Source organism: Colius striatus, chromosome 3 (genome assembly GCF_028858725.1).
Source record: "Colius striatus isolate bColStr4 chromosome 3, bColStr4.1.hap1, whole genome shotgun sequence".
Taxonomy (NCBI): Eukaryota; Metazoa; Chordata; class Aves; order Coliiformes; family Coliidae; genus Colius; species Colius striatus.
Genome location: NC_084761.1, coordinates 14,489,085 through 14,512,643, shown reverse-complemented (window position 1 = coordinate 14,512,643; position 23,559 = coordinate 14,489,085). Strand labels below are relative to the sequence as shown.

The window sequence follows — 23,559 nt, the reverse complement described above, 5'->3', positions numbered from 1 at the left end:
CATGTTTCCCCTTGGTGGGGTGGTGGTGATGAAACAGCCAGCCTGGAAAGTTGCTGCTGTGCTGCCCGGGACTCAGAAGGGGCGGGAGTGATGCTGCCGAGGGGGATGCTGGGGGTGGAAGGTGCTGGGGGCACATGTCAGACCGTGGACCAAGCTTGGAGAGGTTTTTCTGTGGGATGACCGGTTCTTTTCTGTCCTCCCTTTGCAGAGAACAGCTTCAAGAGGATCGGCCCTCCTGCAGAAAAGCCCGTAGAGAAAATCCAGAGGATTGAAGTCATCCCCAGGCCTGTTCCTCAGAACCTGCACCAGCCCCGGATGCCCCCGTACCCCTTCGTGCACCCTCCCTTCCCGCTCCCTCCCGTCCGTCCCATGTACAACAACCTCCCCCTCAACATTGGCCCCATCCCTGCCCCCTATGTCCCCCCGTTACCCAACATGAGGGTGAACTATGATTTTCCCCAGATCAATGTTCAGCTGGAGCACAACTTGCCTATGCACTTTGGCCCTCAGCCTCGACACCGGTTCTGACCTGATTCAAACAGCACTTGGCATAAGAGCTGCTGCAGAGCAAAAGCCACCCCTGAAACGTCACCCCACTCTTCCTGCTCCAGCCCCCTCAGTTCAGCCAGCTGCAAGGGGACCTGCTCTGGCTCACATCCCTGCACTGCAGCCCTCTCTAGAGCTTCTCTCACCCTTTGCCATCAGACGTTTCACCCCGTGCTGCCACAGGGCTGAGGGATCTCTCCCTGTGTTGGGCATCCAGCGATTTGGATTTGACAAAGCCTGTTCAGGCAGCTGTTGGAAGGGAAAATGAGACACTGGAGTGTGGGGATTGAGCCATTCCTCGGGGACTTCCAAAAAATCCTGCCTTCCTGCTGGCCACAGCAGCTGCTACTGTCAAGTGAGTCTTGGGGGAGGGTAGGAGAGACTTGGCCTTCAGGAACAAGATAGCAGGAGTCAGCTGTATTAGCCTTTGGCCTGTGGAAAGGCATGAGGCTGGGGCTCCTGTGTTCCCCAGCACACTGCTAGCACCTCCTAGCAGAAATAAACTGTTCCAAACCAAGCCAATCCCAGTGTTTTTGGCATTTCTCGCTCTGCAAGTGGAGTGAGGGGATGCAGCAGCCATCTCATTGCTGAGATCTCAGTAGAAAGCCCAGAGCCATGTTCTGTATTGGGGCTTTAGCAAGTAGCAGAAGACCTAATCTTTGGGTGCCCAAATCTTTGTCTTGAACTCAACTCGCTTCCTTTGAAGGGCTCTGGGTGCCTCTCAGCTTCCAAAACGTGGCCTTTGCTTTGCTGATCTTATCTGGCATCCCAAATCCTCCCCCAGTCTGGCAGCACTCTTCAAGCAGCTGTTAGAAGCCCCCAGAACCTAAGCTGCTCTCTTCACTCCAAAAACTGCTTGGGAAAAGACCCAGTTTGACATGGGAGCAGTGGTGTGAGTGTGTGGTGGCAGAAAGATTAGGAACCGAGCCAGCAGCCCCCCTTGCAGCCCCAGGGGCAGCTGCAGCCTTGCGCTGCAGGAAGGTGACTGGGGACGTGTGTTTCGACTTCACTGGCTTTGGAAAAGTGTGTTAAAAGGCAAACCTGAGTGGTGTTGGGCTTAGGAAAAACAAAACTTCTTGGGAAGCAGCGGAGGCTGCAGTTGCTGGGCTGCAGGAGGAGTGCTGGCACAAAGCCCTTGGCCCTGCTGCCTGGGCCAGGCCCCCTGCAGAACAGAAAATGGCTGAGTGGAGGAAAACCGTCCTCCTCTCAGAAGCACTGGGCTGCTGGAATGGTTTGGTCTGGGCCACATCCTGCTCTGTCCCATTGGGAACCTGTTACATGTGCTTCCCCTCCTGTTCTTTCCCCCCAAAACTGGAGCATCCAGGTGTCTCTTGGGTTTGTTTTTCAGGTAAAACTCCCTGTCTCCTCCCTACAGCTTCTGCCAAGCCCCAGCGTGGCACAGGGCAGCAGCTGAGCCTGCTGTCCTCAGGAAGGGCTCCCAGAGGGATCTCCCATGCTTTTCAGAGCTCAATCAGCTATTCCTCCTCTCTAGAGTATCGCCTATGGGTCAGTCATACCCTGTGCAGTGCACTGCTCCAGCTCCTCAGTGCCCTGCTCTCTGTAGCCTCCATAACCAAGTGCCGTTCCTTTGCTGCTGTCCTTTGCTTTTGTGATTTGAATTTCATTCTGGAAGTCATCTGGGGGCTGCAGGAGCTCAGTGCTTGCTGCTCAGCTGGGCTTTAGCCAGGTTCAGATCTTGCCTTGCACCAAGTGCTTCCCGTGGTGGCTGGGAGCAGGGCATCCCCATGGATTCGGGCAGGGCTGCGCTGGTGAGAGGGTGGAACTGGGTCAGGAGCATGAGTGGCTGCCCCTTACAGAAAGGCAGCTGTGGGACTTTAATAGCCAAGATGTGGGCTCCAGGGGCAGCTTGGCTGAGCCCTCCTAGCTTTGATGCATGTGCCTTCTCTGGCAGGGGCCCGTGGTCGGCCCCAGCAGCTGGGAGCACTCGGCAGAAACGGTGTCCCAACCTCAGCTTTTGGTGCGTGGCTGGAGATGTGGGATGTCTGAAACTGAGCCATGGCAGAGGGAGAGGTGGAGGTGGAGTGAGAGGGATGGAGAAGTGTTGAGCAGCAGTGGCAAAGGGAGGTTGGTGTTTGTGGTCTCATCCTGCTTAAAACGTGGGTGTCTTCTGCTGCCCTGGTGCAGCGGTCACTGCCCTGGGGAGCCTGATAGAGGCAGGAGAGAGGATTGCTGTCCCCTGCCAAACCCTGAGCTTGTTTCAGTCAGACAGGAGTGGGTGCTTGGTGTGTGATGGGGAGGCGCAGGCTCACCCCTCTACCCGGCCCCGGGGCACCGCTGGGCTCCTGGTGCTGCTGCTCTCTGAGGAAACACCCTTCCGCCAAAAATCACAGCCCAAGCATGGGGCTACTCCTCCCCTCCCACCCCAGAGACCTCGAGTTGTGGTCTCTGACTCCCTTTGCCCCGTCCTCCTTGAAACCCTTTGTCCTTTCCATGGCACCGGGGAGGTGGCTGAGCCCAGGCCGGGCCCCCAACAGGTACTTCTGTGGTTCATTGCAGTGTCCCGTTTTACTTGCCTTAAAGGTGGAGAGAGAAACTTAGTATTTGCACTTAGCAAAACGTTATGTTAAAAGAAAGAAACCCTGTAAAGATGTGCATGTTCTGCAACTTTGTATAACAATAGCTGAAAGAAATAGGTGGTTTATTAAGGGAAAAAAAGGAAAAAAAAAGAGAAGAAAACAAACCATATTTTTCTTTACCTTCTGGTAGTAAACTGTTCTAATACTCTGTGTGTAAAAAGTTCCTGTATCATATTGTAATTTGAATTTTTGTAAATAAATTTGTGCACTCTGGCATTTACCCCTGTGCTTGCCTTACAGCCCAAACCTCACCCTCCCCTCCTGCCGGGCTCTGCCGCTGCTGCCAGGGCTGGCCAGGGCTGCCAGACCTCAGCCCCTGCGCCTGAAACCTCAGCAAGTTGCAAGGCAGAGCCTGTCTGACCCTCCTGGAAAAGCTTAATCTGTTCCACATGCTCGCGAGGAGGAACTGGGCAGGATAGAAAATGGTTTCCAGTCACTCCTTTAAATGGAAACCAGGATGTGTGAGTGGTGGGGGGAAGGCTGGGGGGGGCTTTTCCCCCAGCAGGAGTGATGGTAAATGCAGAATCCATCTGCAAAGGAAAGTGTGTTGGTGAGCTGGGGAGGGGGAGAGTAAAACCTCCCTCCCTGCCTCCTCCACAGGCCCCGTGTCAGGGTGGGTGCGAGGCCGGGTGTGCTCCTGCTGCCCGGGACTGAGGGCGAGCCCGTGCCCATCTGAGCTGCTCTGTCGCCGTTTCCTGCAGAGCCCTCGCTTCGTCCTGTTTACAGTAAGGAATGAACATCCTTCCTCCATCTGGACCTCGCTGCACTCCTGAAGCCCCTGGCTGAAGTTGAAGGTCCCCCCTGCCACTGCCCTCCTGCCACCCTCCCTGGGGATATGTGTTTGGGGAGGAGCTGGGCAGCTCCCCCTTTCCCAAACCTTTTAGGGAGCCAGCTTTGGCTTTTCAAAGCCAACCAGGAGCCCGCTGGCGACCAGGCTGTGGGACAGGAGGGCAGAGGGGGCAGATGAGGCCTCTCCAGCAGCACATGCTGCTCCCCATCTCCATGGATAAAAGTGAGGCTGACCCCAGCACCAAACCTGCGTGGACTGGTTGTAGAAAGGCTGCTTTTGGCTGTCTCGGGAGGCCTGGAGGCACATCCGAGCTCCTTGGGACGGATGCCACGTTCTGGGCTGTGGGAGATGGACGTCCCATCTCCTTCCCAGCCTTGGGAGCTTTGTTGTCTTCCCTTTGTATCACTGAGCAGAGAAAGTGGCTCATTTTTGCCCTTTGCCATGCCATGCACCCAAAACCAGCATCCCATCGCTCTGTCCTTCCAGCAAGCACTTCTCAGGGCTGTCATGTGGGGGGAAATTGAGCTGGGAGGGGGAAGAAAAGCAGCTCCCTGGCAGCAGTGCTGGACTGGAAGGAACACAGCTTCCCCTCCAGCTGCAAGGGCAGCAGGAGGTTTGGATGGGCTCAGGGGCAAACGAGATACACAGAGCATCTCAAGAGGTGACCCAGCCTGCAGCCAGTTTTGCCTTTAAGCCTGGGTGGAGATGAGCCTGTTGGTCGCCATTCCCTTCAGAGCAAACTCAGGCCTTGTGAAGCCATTTGGTCCCTAAAGGCTCTGCCACCTCAGATGCCCCACGTTCAGAGTGGTGCCTCTCACTAACAGGCTGCTGCAGCTGCCCTGACAGACCACACACCGCCGCTTGTATCCGAATGCAGGTTTTATTTCTCATTCACCTTTCTCCATCTGAAGCTGTTTTAAGTTATACAAATGGCACTTACAAAAAAAAACCCAAAACAACCCAACAAAAAAACCCCAAAACAAAACAAATGAACGAACCCAAAACTTAAATGTTCAGAGTGAGATGTTTTCAGAGTCACGACACCCGATAAGAGGAGACAGGAGAGATGTTGACCTAGTGTCACACGGGAGAAGCCAGAGTGGGAGTTACACGGTTCGGACTGCGACGGGGGACGGGAGGAGGAGGAGGAGATAGGGAGGGGGGTGAAGGCCAGCGAGAAGTGTGTGCCAAGTCACAGGGTCACTCAGGGCTTCATCAAGACACTTGGTCCTTGAAGGGGCATCGTGGTCCCCGGGTGGGCGGGCGCGCGGGGCCGTGCGAGCGCAGGCAGCCCCTGGATGGACGCGGGGCCGAGGTAGAGGCCCGGCCGGGATCCTCTGACACGGATCCCGACCCGGCGTTGGCCCCGAGGCAGGGGACAGGTCGCTCTCTCTCCCAGCTGAGAGTTTAGCACCAAGCTCCTATGGAGGGTCCCCCCTCCACATGGCTTTAAGGCTGACGAGCCCCTTAATGGGGCCCGGCCCTGGTTTGGCACGGCAGCAATGCCGCGAGCACCCTTGGCGTGGGCTGGGGGGATGGCACCAGCACTCCCTTCCCCAGCAGGGACTCGCTGGGGGGGGGAGAAAGGCTCCTTGGTGTGTTTGCAGGGAGCAAATACCGGCCCCGGGAAGGCCCCAAAGGATAAAGTGCCTTTCAACACCCTAACGAACACGTCAGCATCACCCGTTACAAACAGCGTTATACTCTAATGCAGACCTAGTACAGACAACAGCTGGTCACACAGTGCCATGGCGAGCATATATATAAATAGAGACTAACAAAAATACTGGTTTGGTCTTTTTTTTTGTCTTCTTTTTTTTTTTGTCTTTTTTTTTTTCCAGTAGGGTTGTGATGGCGTGAGAGCCCAGCCCAGGGACTCCTCATTCAGCATTAGGTGTTCAGGGATTCCCTTCCCTGGGCCAGGATTTTACAAGAGGAAAAGGAAAAAAAAACAATGGGGAAAAAAACCCAAAACAAACCACCAAAGCAAATATCACTGTGCAAAGTTTGCTAAGTTTTTCTATTCTGTAAACCAAAATCTGCAGTTTCTGCTTCCAGCCACCACCCAGGGAAAGTTGTGTTGGCCAGCCGGGCTCCTGCGGGGAGCAAAGCACACCAGAGATGGAGGGGGCTGGGGGAAGGCCCCTGCCTGGGGCTGGAGGGGACTGGGGGAAGCCCCTCACCCGGCACAGGCTTGCTCTGCACCCCTCTGTGCTGTCCCCTCCCCAGCATGGCATAGGACCAGACTCAGGGCTGGGCCCACCATTGGGCTCGTTGATGCTCGTCCTGAGCCAGGAACATAGGGAGGGGCAGAGGGACACAAGGAGCACAGAGCTTCATGAGATGAAAGGCTGAGACTTTCCAGAAGGGATCACCCTAAAAAAAATCATTTCCAGGTGCATGGGGAGGGGTGGGCTTGCTGGCCCTTCCGCGGGGACACGTGCTGGCACACGCCAGCCCTGGCCCCGGGGATGCTGCGATATGTAAGGTCACCTCTTATGGCTCAGCTGGGGCTGAATCCTGCCCCGAGAGACAGGAGCAGAGAGAAGCTGCTGGGGGAGCCAAGGGGGCACCGAGCACCATCGCTCTGCCCAGGCTGGAGCAGGGCAGGTGGACACAGACGGGTGCTTGGGGGCAGCAGCAGCACAGCCCGAGGCGGTGCCAGCGCTGCCACGGCACAGGCGAGCACAGAGCACGGAGGTGAGCTTGTTCCCTTTTATCAACCCAGGAAAAGAAACTCAGGTGATGCTTGGGGTTGGGGGTGCATGGGAATGGCAGTTTCCAAGCCCAGCAAACCTGGAGGGGGGGGTGGGCAGGGGGAGGGGAGGGACAGACTCCTCTAACAAAGCTCTAGGCAGGCTGCCCCATCCCTTTTCCAGTTCTTACAGAGACTTCTGAGTCTCACTTAACGCACCGACTACAGCAGGAGGAAGGGCCAGTCTGACAATCCTGTTACAGAGAGGAGAAACAAAACCCAGCAGAAATCAAAAACAAACCAAAAGGAAAACCGAAAAGGAGGGAAGAGGGGAAGGAGAAGTTGGCAACGGGAGGGAGGTATGCTAAAGTGCATCAATATTCCCAGAGGGTGGAGGCGTCGATGGCGTCGGCAGACGCCTTGAGCACCCCGGCGTGGTCGCCCTTCAGGTATTTGCCGTTGATTTTGATGGCCACTTTGTTATAGTCGCAGAACTCAAAAAAGAAGTCCACGGGGCTGTCGCTGCTGCTGGTGACGGACGACTCGCTGCCCACCATCCAGTACTTCCCGGTGGCATCTGCAGAGGCAGAGAGGGAGAGGGGACAAGGTGGCCCCGTGAGCCTCCTCTCAAGGGCCATCGTCCCCCCAGCCCAGCTGGCAGCCCAGCGACTCACCCTTGATGTTGTAGGCCCCGTCGTTGAACTCCAGCTGGAAGACGTCGTAGGAGGAGCGGTTGGAGTCGAGGGTGCCGGTCACCTTCCGGCACCCGATGAAGCCGTGCTCGCCGCGGAGGACGATGATGGGTCTGTTGATCAGCTTCATCACGAAGTGCTCCGTCTCACCTGCGCCAGAGGGGAGAGGGGCCGTGAGAGCAGCCCGGAGGGGCACAGGGCCCGGCTCCTGTGGCTGGCAGGCAGCGGCGAGGCGGGTGGGCTGTGCCCCACGCTCCTTTCTCACCCACCCCATCTATCCACTTATCCCACAGCACTTGAAGTTGTGCAGCCACCAAGAACAACTCATTTCCTGCACTGCTGAGCATCGCTTGGTAGAGCAGCCTGGCCCTGGGGAGGACGGAGCTGTGGCCCCAGCACGGGGCAGGAGTCCCTAGAGGGGTCCCTTACCCGCTGTCTCCATGGAGGCCGCCAACTGCCCGTTCTTCTTCGCCGTCACATACTTGCCGTTGGCAGCTTTCAAGGTGATGCGTTTGTCGCACCACTCGATGTCAAAATAGCAGCTGGCGTTCCTGGGGGGCAGAGGAGGGGGTGAGCGGGACGTGACACACGGGGACCCCACCAGAGACACCTCTCCCGGCTCGGGAAGGGCCGTGCCTGGACTGGGCAGCCCCAATTTGGTCCCTTTTTGTTGGGATGAGCCACGTTGTGGTGGCCAACCCCATGGGAAGCCCTTGCCCGGCAGGCAGGAGGCAGGCAGGCAGCCAAACACACTTCTGGGGTTTGCACCCCGCTCCCGTCTGGCACAGGGCTGAGCTGCAGGGGAAAGCACTCACAGCCCCAGCCGGCTGGGAAGGATTACACGGCCCGAGGCGCTTCCCGAGCACTGCGGGTGGCAAGCCTCAACCCGGCCCTGGCTCCCTGCGAATTCAGGGCCTTCGCTGGGAAGCCTTCCAGGGCAAGCTCCTAGGCTGGAAAATCCCCCTTGGAGAGGCAGAGGGGTCCCTGAAGACAGGCAGGGGACTCACTTTGTGGAGGCGGTGGACTGGATTCCTCCGTTGGAGGTGAGGGTCCAGTACTTCCCAGTGTAGGTCCTGAAGGCGCATTTCTTGGTGTCCTTGTTGATCTCCAGCTGGTAGGTCTCCTGGTCACCCTCCTCGTCCTGATTGGCCGACAGGTCCATCCCTGTGTGGCAGAGAGATGGAGGATGGGGGTGCTGCTGAGCAGTGGGGGGACCCCCAACCCACTACAGTGGGTCCAAGTGCAGGGGCAGCCTAGGAAACCCGAGAGAGGCTCCTGCTCCCCAGGGTGAGCTTGGAGACTCCCAGATCCCTCACACACATCACCCCTCTGGCACTTTGGGTTGAGATCCAGCTTTCCATTCGGCTGCTCAAGTGTTAAGGCCATAGAGGAGGGCTGGACTGAGCTGAGGCAGCCATGAGCTCTAGCTCAGGACTCTCCAGCTCCACCACAATTAAGCAAAGGCCAGCTGAGATATTTCACAGGGAGAAGGGCTGCATTTCTCCTCGAAGGTGACAGCCAGGTTACTCAGCCCATTAGCAGAGGCTGCCCTGCCACCATGAATCCACACCCCATTTAAGGACTCAGTCATCTCAGCCCATTGAGGCAGTGAGGTTTGCAGGGACAGGAGCTTCAGGAAAGCCTTGGGGCTACCAAGCCCCTCCCTGGCTCCCAGGAAACCAGCCTGTCCTCCAGGACAACCTCCATCAAAGGCACCAGAGACAGCCCTTGCCCCGGCAGCCCTGGAGGTGGATGTGGCCAGTCCTGGGAGCACCAGCCACAGTCCGGGGTCCACCGCTGGCCCGCCTGGCCATGTGCACATCCACCCACAGGCACCGAGCCCAGGCAAACCTGCTTAGTCAGGGCTAGCGGGGCCAAATCCTCTCCAGAGCTCTCCCACTTGGTGGCTTTCTGCCTAAAAATATTTTGGGAAGCAGTCACAAGCCGTAGCCTGGAGCTGGAGCACAGCAGGCGGGCGGGAGGGAGGGAGAGAGCGAGGGAGGGAGGGTGAGCTGCCACGCCAGGTTTCAGAGAGGGGGCCAGGTGCAGTGCTCAGCCCTGCTCCCCCCTGCCTACCTGCAGCTGGGATGGGTGGAGATGGGCCCCAGTACCACCAGTGGGATGTGGGTGTGTAACTGGGGAGGGGGGTGGCCACAAGGACTATGGCTTAGTGGAACTGGAGGAGTTTGTCCAGCTCCCTCCTATGCTGCATGGGTGCTACAGGCTCAATTCCAGCCATGCACATGGTCCTGGAAAGGATGGAAAGCAAAAAATCCTGCCCAATTGTGCCTTTTGCTGGAGCCAGGAAGCTGCTGGTGGGGCTGGAAGAAGGCTGAGCCCCCAGGCAGCATCACCTGCTCGTTCCTCAGCCTCTGGGATTTCGAGTGCTGCCGCACACAGTGCCAGGAAGGCCCTTCTGCATTGGAAAGCCACCAGCAAGTCCCACCAGCTGCACCCAGTGAGTGCTGAACTGCCTGGGGAGGGACCATCCACCTCCACACATCAGCTACTGGACTTGGAAATGGGGATAACCCCGCTGCAGACCTGGCAGACCCAGAGACCTGGGGCTTCCCCTCGCCCACCTGCACCTCCAAACAGGCACCCTCGGCCAGCAGCACCAGGGAGCAGCCTCTGCTTTGCCTGTCCACCTCCCACCTTTCCCAAAGGGATCAGGCTTCAAAGGCATTGCTCTCTTGACTGGAATCTTATCTATCTCCCACATCCAAACTGTCCCACCACACTGCTGCCTAGTCACTCTCTCAGGGCTGCTGGGGGCTGAGCCAGAGCCCTGTGGAAACATTCGGTTCGATTTTGCACCCCAGCAGGAAAACAGCACTGCAGCAAACTGCTCCAGGCCTCACGAGAGCCATCTGCCTGCCTGCTCCCCAGAGGGCAGCCCACCCTACCCAAGGCTGCTGGCAACCCAAAACCTGCAGGAGCTGCTGCTGTGATTTGTGTGGGGGAAGCAGGCAGCAGCATTCCACGATTTTACAGCTCCCTGTGATGGAGGTGATGGGGAGAACTTGATGGGGGACAGGGGAGTGGTGCTTTGTGCTGCAGAGCAGGATAGGGTGGGCTGGAGAAGGAACAATGATGCCAGGAGTTTCCCAGTCCCAATTCCTCTTCCTCAGAGACCCCCACTCCCAGCCCAGCAAGCCCACCAGCCTCCCCCACGCCACAGCCCAGCCAAGGCCCATGCTCCTGCTGCTGTGCAGAGATTTGGCTTTCCAGAAGCAGGAGGGTCTCCCACTGCCCCCTCCCCAAAAGCAGGGCTGGGTTGAGTTACAGTGACTCAGCAGAAAGGAATGCAATTAGGCTGGGGCAGAAGGAGGCTTCAAAGGGCTGTAACTGAGCTGGAGCAGGAGGTTTGGGGGGAGCAGGTCAGAGCTGGGCTGGATGGGGGAAGCACCAGAGGAGGCAGGGGCTGAGAGGCAGCAGACCCGTGGTGGGTCCAAGGGAGATGTCCCTGCGGTGGGACACAGGCTGTCCCTGCAGCTCTCTCCCTGTGTTCCCCAGCCCAGGACTGTCCCTGCAGCTCCCTCCCTGTATCCCACAGCCCAGGACTGTCCCTGCAGCTCCCTCCCTGTGTCCCACAGCCCAGGACTGTCCCTGCAGCTCTCTCCCTGTGTTCCCCAGCCCAGGACTGTCCCTGCAGCTCCCTCCCTGTGTCCCACAGCCCAGGACTGTCCCTGCAGCTCTCTCCCTGTGTCCCCCAGCTCAGGGCCGTCCCTGCAGCTCTCTCCCTGTGTCCCCCAGCTCAGGGCCGTCCCTGCAGCTCTCTCCCTGTCTCCCACAGCCCAGGGCCGTGGCAGGAGCCAGGCGGCCGCTCTCCCGCTGTTCTGCTCCCGCTGCAATCAGCTTTAATTACCACTCCCAGTAAACTCACAGTCTGGAGCAGGCTCGACAATGCCTGACCTTGAGGAAGCCGCTAATTACAGCTGGAGACTGGCAGGAGGAGAGCACGCTGGCACTTTGGGGTGAAGGCAGGGGCTGTGGAGGCACGACTGTGCCCCCCAAATCCAACCTCACCCCATGGGTTGGCCTCTGGCTCCATCACAGCTTTGCTACAGGGGCCTGGGGAGGCTGGAGATGGGAGCTGGGAGCTGAGGTGTCTGTGTCCCAAGAGCTTCCTAATGCCCAGTTCCCCCAAACAAAGCCCTTGGGCTCCAGGTCCTGTGAGAGCTGGGGAAAGGGTGATGGGGAGGAGAGGCAGCGCTGGAGGGTTCCCAGGTCCTCAGCTGCTGCTGTTTCAGCCACTGCCAACCCCTTGGGTCTGCAGGACAGACACCCCAGCCCTTGGCACTCCCAGCCCAGGGTGACAGATGCTCATGGGGGCCCATGGCCACGGCAGAGCACACGCACACCTTCCTGCACCTCTCAAGAGCCATTATCTGAAGGAGCAGCAGCCCACTGTGGCCATGCCAACCTCTGTGCCATGAGGGGCCCCAGACACAGCACGGAGGGCATTTATGGCATGCTAAAGACCCTCCCTCTACATTAAGCTCATTGCAGAGGGTGTCCTGTGAGCCATCCCGGGCTGCTGGTGAGAGCCAGTGGGACACGCTCCATAGGGAGGAGGCTGGGAAGACCACGGCCAGCTGATGGGACAGGACAGCTGGAGCAGCCCCCACGCCTGGGCCCAAGGAGGGCAGACCCATGCATTAGGAGCTGCCTGTGCATGGGCTCTGCCTGCTGCCTTTCCATGGCCCAGTACCAGCAGCAGATGGGAAGCTGCACCTTTCCCATCCTCCAGCTCCTCAGAGGCCAAGCAGCCCCCTTGCAAAAAGGTTTTAGGCATAACCTAAAACCAAGCCCAAACCCAAGCCCAGCTCCCTCCATGAGAGCACCAGCAGCACCTCACAAAGCCCCCAAGCCCTCATAGGTGGCAGGGCAGGATTTTTGCATTCTTGTGCCCCAGCCCCTGCAGGGATCTGGCAACCCCAGCCCCACGCTGCAGCCACAGCCATGCGTGTGCCCCAAGACTCTTCTTGTCCCCTCCCTGCCCTTCGGATGAGCTTATGTTGCACCCATACATAAATCCAAGCATGTTTGTTTAAAATCGAAGCCTGGAGCAGTGAGGGGCCATGCAGCTCCTCTGCTGCAGATGCAGCTCTGCAAGGGGCCCACGAGTGGGGGTGAAACATGGATTTCCTGGGAAACTACAATGCAACAGAGGAAAGCCTGTGGCCAAGCCCAAGTGCCCCTGGATCCGTGTTTCCCCACCTCACTGCAGCACTGAGATGAAGGGGGGGATGCAACTGACCCAGCCTGTGCCCCCATCACCAGCCCAGCACTCCCCAGCGTGCTCCCCTCACCACACTGCTCACTCGCCCCCCTCCCAGACCCCCACTTCCCGAAATGCCTTGCTCCCATGGTGCTTTGGCCTGTCCTCTCCCTGCATGAGGAGGGGGTGTGGGGCACCCCTCCTCCAGGCAGGGGGCTGGCAGGGGCCCAGTGGTGCGGGGAGGATGCCAGCGCTCTGCCCCGGGGACCCTTCCACCCACAAAGGGCCCTTTGTTGCCACAGCCAGGGCTAGAAAGGAGCCATTGAGCTGGGGAGGAGGCTCTCTGCTGGCAGGACCCCGAGACAAGGGGCAGGGCAGAGGGGAGACGGTGGGGGTCTCATGAAGCACGGGGTCCCTGAAGATCCCTTTCTTCTGCAGTTGGAGGCAGGGGATAAGTGCCAGGGCCACCTCCACCCTGGTGCAGGGGCAAGGCTGGCACGCACCTCGTGCCCGCGCTGGTTGGTGTCACGGCCCCCAGTGCCCTGTGTGCCTGTAACCAGCTGCAGCTCCCAGCCAGGGGGGCCACAAAAGCCACCCCATGGGGCAAAGCAGAGGACAGCCACTGCCCTCCCTGCTCCCTCACCAACCCCACGTGGGCATAAGACACTTTTTTCCCACGAGCTGCAGCCACAACCCTGCCCACAGCCATCCCACCTCCTGCAACCCCCCAGCCCACAGGCATCCCCCCAGCCCGCAGCCGTGCCACCTCCCGTGGCTCTGGCCCTTATCAGCACAGCGGGGGGAAGGGCTGTCTGCAGCCGCTTCCTACCGGGGCTGGTTTTCAGCTGCCTTCTCGACAACCTTGGGCCAAGGCGCGTTCCCCGACGGGAGGAGGCTGGGTGAGCCCTGGCCGGCGGCAGCTCTCGGCCTCTCCTGCTGCCGGGCAGGATAAACTGGGTGGAAATGGCTTCCCCGGCCAAAACGGACTGGAGTGAAGATGTGCAGCCCCAGGCAGCCCTCCCTGCTGTGTTTTGCTTGGCCAGGGGCCGGGCATGGCCCACAGCCCCCTGTTGCCAGGGAGATTTCTGTGCCCCCCTCCCCTTCTGCCCTCCCACATCCATCCCAAATCACACAAAGCCCGTGGGTCTTGCTGCAGCAGCCGGCTCACGCCATGGGGACCCCCTCACCGTCTCCTCCCACCCTGAGGGACCCCAGCCTGTACATCTCCCCCCTCCATCTGCTTTTCCCATCTCCAGTGACAAAGGGCTGCAGCAGCCCTTCCCCCACAGCGCTGCGGCAGCCTCCCGCCATCGCCAGCCTCCTCCTCAAACCCCTGCGCCTGGGAAAATAGTCCCCACTGCCCATCTTTGCAGGCGTTTTTAGGGTTTTGCGGCTTTTCCAAGGGTTTGCTTTGCAGCACAGAATTGGTTCTCATAAAGGAGAACGGCAGCGAGATGCCCGCAAGGAGCTGCCCGGGCACGGACGGGGGTTAGGCTGCAACCTTGAAATATTACACACACACACACACAAACCCCAAATTCCCCGGTCGGTCCCTGCTGCTGCGGGCGGTGCTGCAGCGAGACGTGCTCGCACCCATCCCGCGCCCGGCGTGTGCCGGCCTGAGCCCCGCCGCGGGGCTCGCACGCAGCCTGGCACCCGCAGCACGGCGCAGCCCCCGCGGCGGGACCCCGCAGCCCCGCAGCCCCCGCGGCGGGACCCCGCAGCCCCCGCAGCCCCGCAGCCCCCGCGGCGGGACCCCGCAGCCCCGCAGCCCGCGGGGCGATGCTCGCTGCGCCCGGGCTGGGGAGCGAGGCGGCCGGAGGGGCCGGGGGGCGCGGGGGGACGGGACGGGACGGGATGGCGCGGCCGCCTTTGTGCGGCTGGATGTAGGCCACGGCTCGACGCGGGCATTTGGGCAAAGCCGTTTTGGCAACGCCGGGGACCGCAGCCCCGTGGTGGGGGGAAGGTGGGGTGCGAACAGCCCCCCAGTGTGGCTCTGCGGTGCTCGGGGAAGCGGGAGTTTGGTGGAGGCTTTGTTGGGTGAACAATGAGCTCCGAAGGCAGGAAGGCACAGACAGCAGCCCTGCCTCCTCCACGGCAAGGGAAGAAAGATGCCATCCACACACCCCCCACCAGCACCCCCAGTTCGTCCCAGCGCCCCACGGCAGGCCCCTCGCCATTCCAGGGGGTGATGCTGCGGGGATGGAGGGGATCGGGGTGGGGGGAATGGGAGCCCCCCCGGCAATCGATGCGGGAGGGGGAAGGGAGCGGGATGTGGGAGGGGTGCGGGGGGGATGATGATGGAGGGGTTGGGGGAGGGACCGCGGGTAGCCATGCTGGAGAGGTGCAGCGGGGTGCCCTGGGGAGACGGTGACTTCAGGAGAGGGGAGCAGGGGAGAGTGTGAGACAAGGGGTTCAAGTCAGGGGAAAGGAGAAGAGATGATGGCAGAGGGATGCAGGGGGATGCTGGAGGGATGGGGGAGCAGTGCTGCGGAGAGGCCAGTCCGGGGTGGTGATTCCGAAGCGATGCATGGGGTGAGGAGAAGGTGATGCCCGAGAGATGCAGAGGGGCGGCTCGGGGTGAGCGATGCCCGAGGGATGATGTTGCCGGAGGGATGCAGGGGTGCACCCCGGGGCAATGACACCCCAGCGGCTTAGGGGCGAGCGAGATGCGTCGTTCCCCCACCCGCACCCTCTCGTACCTTGCCGGGTGGAGACATTCCTGTCGTTGCCAGCTCGGAGCACGACCTGCGGGCAGCTCTGTTCCAGGGCGAAGAGCTCGTCCTTGCCCACCTTGGCACTCTTTCCCACCTTGAGGGTCCCGCTGGGTCCCGAGGGAGCGAGGTAACGGCCCTCCCCGTCGCGAAAGGCCACCTTCCCGCAGCGGAACTCGAGGGTGAAGGCAGTGCCGGGCTCGGCGGCGGGAACCAGGCGGCCGTCGCTGCGGAGCAGGCGGTGGTCGCAGCTCTGCAGGCTGTAACGCTGCTCGACGAAGAGGAGGGTGATGAGGGCATCCACGCCCCAGGGCACGTCGCGGTCCACGGCCAGCTCGTCGCGACGCGGCCCCAGGTGAGCGTAGCGCTTGCGGGCCAGGCTGTACAGGTTGGCCTGGGGGTGCATGGCCAAGTGGACGCTCCATTTTTCGGTCGCCGAGACGGCGGGGGCGAAGCAGGAGAGACGGTCCTCGGTGCCGCCGAAGAAGCGGCGGTGGGGCTCGGACTGCAGCGACCAGCGCCCGTCGCCGTGAGCCACCACCAAGAAGCGGCAGTCGGGCCCCGGCTCCTCGCTGTCGCAGCTCACCCGGCCGTCCTTGTCGGCTGCCAGGTACCGGCCCAGGTGGCTTTTGAGCAGGACGGCGCTGGAGTCCTCCCCGTCCTGCTCCAGCGTCCAGATCTGCTTCTTCTTCATGCTGGCGGCCGAGGCGTTCACCTTGAAGCCGAACGCCTCCGCCGTCAGGTACTTGTTGCTGCAGTTGATCAGCCCGAACTGGATCTGCACCGGCTCCGCCGTCCCGTTGGCCGTCATCCTGATTCCCTTGGTCCCCTGGTTCCCCGATCCCGGTCCCGCCGCCACCGACCGCCGCTGCCGCCGCGCCCGCCCCGACGCCGCTTTTATAGCCCCGACGCCGCGGCACCGCCTCCCCCCGCCCCCCCGCTCGCCGGGGCCGCCCCCCCTCGCCGCGACCCCCGCCTGCCCCCTCCCCGACACCCCTCCGGCCCCCGCCGCTGCGCCCCCCGCATCGCTGCACAACCCCGGAGGGTAACAGGAGACCCTGGAACTGCAGGACCGCCCCGCGTTTCGAGGCTCCACTGCACTGCAAGACCCTTCCCTGCATGACAAAAGCACCCTGGAATTGCATGACACACCCCCTCCCCCCATTGCAAGGCCCTCACTTCGTGGTGAGATCCCTGCCCGCATTGCAAGAGCTCCCTTGAATTGCAAGGATACCCGCTCCCCCCATTGCAAGACCTTTCTCTGCATTGCAAGAACCCCTTGGATTTTCAGGATACACATCCCCCCTCATTGCAAGACCCCCACTGCATGGCGAGAGCCCTCCCTCCATTGCAAGACCCTTCTCTGTATTGCAAGAGCCTCCTTGAATTTCAGGAGACACTCCACCTTCTTGATGCAAGACCCCCTCACCACACTGCAAGACCCCTTCTGGCACGGAAAGAGCCCCTCTGAATTTCGGGACCCCCACATACATTGCAAGAATTCTTGACGTGACAAACCCCTTCCCTGCATTGCAGCAGCTCCCTTGAATTGCAGGACACCCCTCTCCCACATTGCAAGACCCCTCACTATCCCCCAGATTATCAGACCATCCTCTGCATTGCAAGACACCCCCTGGAACCACAAATCCCCATCCTCCATCGGAAGAATCCCCCTGAATTGCAAACCCACATCCCACCACAAGCTTCTGCCAACATTGCTGGCTCCCCACTGCACCCCTCTGCCCCTCCCTTCGCATCTCCCCCACCCCTGTGGCCTGCTGGTCACGCTGGAGGGCTGCAGGACAGAAGAAGATAAAGATGGAAACTGCCAAGAAAGGCAGGGCTGAGCCTGGGATGGGGAGGCAGGGCAGGGGGGAGAGCTGCCTGCACGGCCCAGGGGTGCTGCCCGCTGCTCCTTGGGGACAGGGATACTCCTTGTGTGCAGCATGGGAATAAACACAGAGGAAGATGAGCGTGGCTGAGGTGGCAGATATGAAGCCCCTGGGCTGTACACACGCTCAGCTGTCTGGGGGAAGCCAGCCTTCTGCCAGGGACGTGTGCAGAAACGAGAAATTGGAGAAAGAGGGATGGGAGGGCCATAGGGGATGGGCTTTGGGCAGATCAGGGAGCTGAGCCACCTGCCCTGGCTGAAGTGAGACAAGGTGAGGGCTGGAGCATGGGTGTGGGTGGCACAAGGATTTCCCAGGCCCTTCTGGGGTAGGGCCGCATCCAGGCCCCATGTCCCCAGGCTCTCCAGGCTCCACTGGTTCTGGTCTGGCTGTACTGGTCAGAGCCACTGCTGCAGCACAACCACCCACTCCTGCCCCGGAGGCTGCTGGCACAACCCCCCCGGGGCAAACCTGCCAGGCCTGCGTGGGCTTTGTTTTCCTGGGTGCCTCAGCCAGAGCTGCTCATCCCTGACGCACAGCCCTGCCAATCCGGACAGACAGCCCCTTTCTAACCAGAGCCAACCCCACAGCCTCCCAGCTGGGATGGAAACAAATCCCCCCTGAGCTCCAGTGAGGCAGATCCGTGGATTTTTGTTTTGCTCCTCACAGCCCGGCGTTAGGACCCGGCTGCGAGGCCCAGCAGCTGCCTCCGACCCACAGCTGCAGGGATCTGCCTTCTCCTGCCTCAGCAGCAGCAGGCAGATGGTGCTGAGGCCCAGCAAGAAACAGCTTTTCTGCTCGACAAAAAGAAAGAAAAAAAAGAAAAGAAAAAGCAATTGTGCAGGGGAAAAAAACAACCCCACCGGGTTCTGTCCCCGGCCAGCAGCGCGGGTGGCTGGCACTGCCTGCCTCGGCACCCTCTGCCTGGGACATCCCCCTACGCTGTCTGAGACATCCCCCTGTGTCACTTGGTGACGAAGAGTGACCGGTGCCCCCTGGCCTGGGGATGCAGAGGCCAAAACCAGTCTCCCGAGTGCATCCGTGCGTGCCGGGCGCGCTGGAGCAGTAAGAGAAGCGCTGGGTTTCCCTCTCTGCATCGCATTTCCCATCGCTTGTGCGAGCTGCCGTGACTAAACGCTTCTGAGGTCACCCCCCCGCCCCTCGCAGGAGACCCAATCCCCGGCACCGCATCCTGCACAAGGGCGCTGCGGCGCGCAGCGGCTGCGTGACTCCCCCGCTGGCACTTCAAAGGTTCCGCGGCTCCGACAGAGAACTGGAGCCCCGGTCACCGAGTGACCCTTGCCTTGCCCGCCTCGGATTTTCATGCTTGCCTGGACGCTTTTTGTCGCAGCCCCGGCTCCGTTTGTGAGCGATCCCGGGGCTTCTAGGGGAGCTCGGGAAGCCGAGCTTGAACGCGGAGCTGGTGGCCAGGGCGGCTGCGGGACGCTGGGCTGCAGGGCACATCGGCACCGTGCCGACGGCAGCACGGGGGGCTTGGAGGGGGCAGAGGTGGCAAATGCAGCGTGTGACAACGTCTAGAGAAGGGCATGGCGTGCGATGGGTTGCTTCATCCCTGTGTTCCCCAGGAGGGCAGTGGGGCTGTGCCAGGGCAGCGGGTGATGTGCAGAGTGAAGGGGCAGCGTGGAGGCAGCAGCCTGAGGTTGGGCTGTGTGTCCCTCTCCTCTCTCCTCTCCTCTCCTCTCCTCTCCTCGGCACACACAGCCCCTTCAAGCACAACTGTGTCACAGTGTCCAGAGCCACCGCCACCAGTCACCTCTCAGAGCACAGCTGTCCTCTGGCTTTCAGCTGCCAGCCTGGCCTGAGCCCTCCTTGTCTGTGCTGGAGTATTTTTGAGGTCTCACTCTCAGGTTTTCACTCCAGCAGCACAGGGAACACGGGCTGGCTCCTGGCCCCAGGGCTCCTCCGTGCTGCACAGCCCATCTTGGTGTTGCTGGCACACAGGCTTGGGCCCCAGGGGTGCCCATGTCCTGTGTGGTGGTGGCAGTGGCTGTGAGATAGCCATGGCTGGCCCAGGAGGCTCCCACCCCACCTCCAGCATGAGTACTCCAATCCATGGAGGGCCTTGGCAGAAACTAGGGACTACATTGCCAGGTGGACACTGTCTCTCCAGCCACCACCATCCTCACGTGGGCCAGGGCTTGATGACAACGGGAGCCCTTGTTCTCTGGTGGCATCAAAGGCTTTGCCAAACCACCCAGTGAGTGTGGACCGCTGGACCAAGGCTGAGAACAACTCCCAAGAACAGACCCAACATCCCAGGTGGAGGCTGCATCTCCCCAGGGTCCCCAACACATCCCTTCATGCTGCTGGGGGCCACAGGGAACAGCCCGAGGTGCCTGTCAGCCCCGGCCTCGCTGCCATATGCCACCAGGCAGCTCAGCAGAGCTTCTCCAGCAGCTCTCCCGACAGTTGGCAGGCGCCTGGGCCTCATTAACATTGTATCAGACAGTATATGAAAAAAACAAGGGGCAGCACCGGGGAAAACAAAGGGCAGCCCTAAGAGAGGGGCTGGGAGTGGCAGATCAGGCTCCAGAGGAGTTTTCCCATGGGATGCTGCTGCGAGGGGCTTGCTCGGGCCCATGGTCTGGGAGGCAAAGGGGAGCATCAGTGGTGCTCAGACACGTCCCCACACCCTGCAGCCGCCAGGAACAGACCTGGTACCCAGGTCATGGGGTCTCCCTGGTGCTTTATCAGCTGGGCTTATCCTGTTAGCCTGATTTAATTGCATCCAGAGCTCAACCAGGGATGGAAATGCTCCAGGTGCCCCATTTCAAGCAGTTTGGGTGTCAGATACAGGCGAGGTTCAAGCGAATGAAGAAAGTGGATGGGAAGGCAGGTATGGCTGAACAGTCCTGGGTCTGGCCTCTGTCCCTCTCATCTTGCTTGAGCTCGTTTCCTGGTGTGGTTTTTACATTATCAGAAGCTAAGGCAAAACCTGCCCCTTCCTCCAGCTCCCCCCGAGGACCCTGTGGAGGTGGGACGGAGGCTGGTTCAGCCACAGCAGGAGAATTAATTTCACTGGGAAAGCTTAAAAGACCTTTTGTGCAGTGATTATTAGCCCTGGCCATGGGGATGATGCTCTCTGCTGGACCCACGGCCCTGCCTGGTCCCAATGTCTCTGTGGGGACAGGAGGCACTGCTCACCCCGTGGAAGCACCCAGGAGCAGCAGATGAGAGATGCAGGGCAGTTCGTGGGCTAAATTAATCAGGTAGCAGGGAAGGCTTTCCAGCTTTTCAAAAAAAGACAAAGAAAACAGGACAAGAATGAAAAATAATAGGGATGTGTCCATTCTTTGCTGCTCATCTTGCTGCTAAATGTGGCACTTTCTGGGAGCAGAGGGTGTGAGAGTCCTGGGGGCTTTCTGTGGGCCCTTAGGGGGGAAAAGAAGCTTTGTCTGTGTGACAGAGGCAGGTTCGACCCACGGATCACATCGTGGTATGTTTGCCTCCTGCTGACTGCCCACACACAGCCTGGCAGTGAATTGTGTCCCCAGAACCATTTGAGAGGAGGCTCTGGCAGGAGGTGATGCCGACACAGAGGTTCTGGCTGGGGCTGGGGTCAGGTCAGTCCGTGGTAGTGGCAGGGAGACGATGGGCACCATGTGGGTGCCCAGAGATGCAATGAGCACACACATGCTCAGTTCTAGCCTGCATCTTGCACCTTCAGCCGTGACCCAAAGCAGGAGGCCAAGAGAAGTGCATCGCCAGCCCGGCTGCCCAGCCCTGCTGTTCATTCCCTGCTGCAGCACGGAGGCAGCGCAGAGGAATTTGCAGGGACGAAGAAGAAAGTGTGTTATCAGCCATCTGCCCACACAGCTCTCCAAAATACCAGGCCCCAGCCACGGGAGCAGGTGACTCAGCTCCCCACAGCAGCTCTTGCTGCTCTCATCTCGCTCCATCATGCCCGGAGCCACGTTTCCCACCGCGGCCGGTGCACAGCCTCAGAGCTGCCTCTGCTCATGGCCTCATCGCAGTATGACAAAGGTTTGGTGGGCAGAGGACTGGCACTGCCCCAATGCCTAGGGTATGGTGCTCCCTCCAAACCCACAGTGTGCCAAAAAGCAGGTCTGGCTTGGTTGAGATGGCAGTCCCCACCTCCAGCACAGCACCGCTGCCATCACACACCGCAGGGGCTCCAGCCTCACCTTGGGATAGTGCATGGCACACCCCACAGAGGACATCAGAGGGATGGAGAAGCCTCAGTGCAGCTGGAAATGAGTCAGAGAGTGGTGGGGAGTATGGAGGGACATCAGGAATAGGTGAGCAGGCCAGGAGGAAGCCACTGAGAGGGGGAGGAGACAGCTCATGTCCTTGTGTTTGCCATCTCCCTAGTTCCTTGCTGCAGGCTTGAGGCACAACTTTGGGGCAGATGCATGAACATCCTTTGCAGTGTGCTGGTGCCAATACCCCCATCCCCTCAAGGGCTGCACAAACTGGTGTGCAAACCCCTTGGGGCTGTGATGCATGTGAGAAGAGAGGAACCAGGGCCAAACCCTAAGGATCAGTGACTTCCCCCCAGACACTCAAGAGCAGGAGGCCCACCTCTTTAAGGATGAGGTAGCAGTAATAGGAGCCAGCTGGGAAGACCCAGGGGATCCCTATAACAAGCAGAGGAGGGGCAAGGGTGCTTTTTACACTCTGTGACTCGGAGAGGAGGTTATTTGCTTCCTTGGCAGAGGTACCAGGGCACTCTGGGGTGGGATGCAGGGCAGCAACAGTGCATATACCCACACCTGTACAGGGGTGGGAGGGGTTGGAATTGTGGCCCAGGGAAAGGGCTAGTGGTTTGGGGGGGGTGGGGGGTGTCTAACCTCCCTGCTCAGGCACAGCCCCCACCAGCTGTGCTTTCCTGGGCCTGGAGATCCCCTTCCAGATGGATAACTCCATTGTCAATGGTCAAAAGAGTCCATTAGTCAGGATTAGGAACAGGGCCTTTGGGGATTAGCCCTGCACCTCCCAGCCAGCCGTCCCCTGCTTCCCCCAGGGGCTGGGCTGGGGGGCCCTCCTCTGCCTCCTTGGGGCACCATCCCCCCCCCCCTCTGTTTTTGGATGCAGGAGGGAATGGGGCTTCTGTTGAGCTGTGGGGCTGAGAAACAGGGTAGCTGCAGGAGAGACAAATTGTGTCCCCAGGTGACTCAATATCCCGCTCCTTGCTGCATTTTCTCATTTGTTTGCCAACTTCACCCCCACCCCGCAGCAGCAGCCCTTTTGGGGATAGGGAGTGGTCTGCAGCCCTCAGGGCTGCCTCAGCCACTGACCTGCTCCGGGGAAGGAGGAAGCCTTTGGGATGAGCAGAGATCTCCCTGATCTCGCTTGGGGCTTTTGTAGGGTTGGAGGTAGCTGTGGGTGCTCAGGCCTGCAGCAGGGAAGGAACATTGTCACAGATGAGGATTTTGGCTCTTTGGTAGCCTGGGAGTCCCGGCAGCCCTTCATTTATCTCCCTAGGTACACCCATGTCCATCTCCCTTTGGTGTCTGGGCTTCCTATGCATCCTTATAGGGCTGTGGTGAGGCTGGAGGGAGTTTTGCGCAAGGGGAAACTGAGGCAGGGGGAATGCAGCCATGACTGCCAACTGGCATGTTGAAAACCACATCTGGGATGAAAAAGCAGGCCCTGCAAGGAGGGGCAGTTGGGATGGGGGGAGCACACAAGATTTTGAGTCCCTTGAGCTCAGCATGACTCCTCATGTGCTCTGCAAAGAGGTGATGGATCTGATTTCTGGGTTGGCAAAGCTGGTGGCTGCTGCCACGACACCGGTGGCAAAGGAAGCTGAGGAGGGGGCTCCTGCCTCCCCCACCCCTCCATCCCAGCACTGCCTGCCCTTCCCAGTACAGGGGCTGTCAGGCTTTGGTGGTGGGTGAGGGGCTATGGGGAGACATGACAGGTGGGGAGGGGGCTTCTTGAGGCTTCTCGGGCTGGTTGGCTGTAGGGAGGCCCCTGGGAAGGCAGGAATGCGGGATGGGGAGGGCTGAAACCCAAAACCTCTGCGCAGGGGCCCTGGGTGTCGGCATCCAGCCCAGTGATGGCTGCAGGCCGGAGGCCCCTCGGCCCGTGCTGGGGTGAAGCCTGGCGAGAGCTTCCCGGCTTGAAATGGAGGCAAGAAGGAGAGGGAACCTCAGATGGTGTGGGACTAGGGGTCCATGGGGAGCAGAGAGGGGTTTGGGACAAAAGATGGGCTGGACCTTGGGATTCCTGCATGGAGAAGGCAACAGGTCCGCTTTGGTGAGAGTGGCTGGAGGGAGAGGGATGGGGATGGGGAGAGGGATAGGGCTGTCAGCCTTTTGTGGGACAAAGCAAAGGCCTTTGTCAGGGAGCAGGGACTATGGTGGGGAGTCTGGAGCTGTGTGCTGTCCTTGGTCAGTGCAACCCCACCTGCAGCTCAGTGTTTAGT

General features: G+C 60.2%; 2 protein-coding genes across 5 annotated transcripts in view; one reads left to right on the top strand and one right to left on the bottom strand.

The window, feature by feature from the left end:
- Positions 1-3,349, top strand: part of RNF216 (ring finger protein 216) — an 82,020-nt gene extending 78,671 nt beyond the window's left edge. For all 4 annotated transcript variants that reach the window (XM_061993787.1, XM_061993789.1, XM_061993788.1 and 1 more), the window contains one exon: positions 209-3,349. In XM_061993787.1, the coding sequence (XP_061849771.1) occupies positions 209-528 (320 nt within the window). In that variant the 3' untranslated portion in view covers positions 529-3,349. The remainder of the gene's footprint in view (positions 1-208) is intronic.
- A 2,843-nt stretch (positions 3,350-6,192) lies between these two features.
- FSCN1 (fascin actin-bundling protein 1) lies at positions 6,193-16,099 on the bottom strand. The gene is made up of 5 exons (XM_061993440.1): positions 15,247-16,099; positions 8,328-8,484; positions 7,750-7,871; positions 7,303-7,470; positions 6,193-7,205 (listed from the first exon to the last, which is right to left on the bottom strand). Exons 1-5 carry the CDS (start codon positions 16,067-16,069, stop codon positions 7,003-7,005), a joined length of 1,473 nt encoding a protein of 490 aa, XP_061849424.1. The 5' UTR covers positions 16,070-16,099; the 3' UTR covers positions 6,193-7,002.
- Between the last annotated feature and the right edge of the window lie 7,460 nt (positions 16,100-23,559).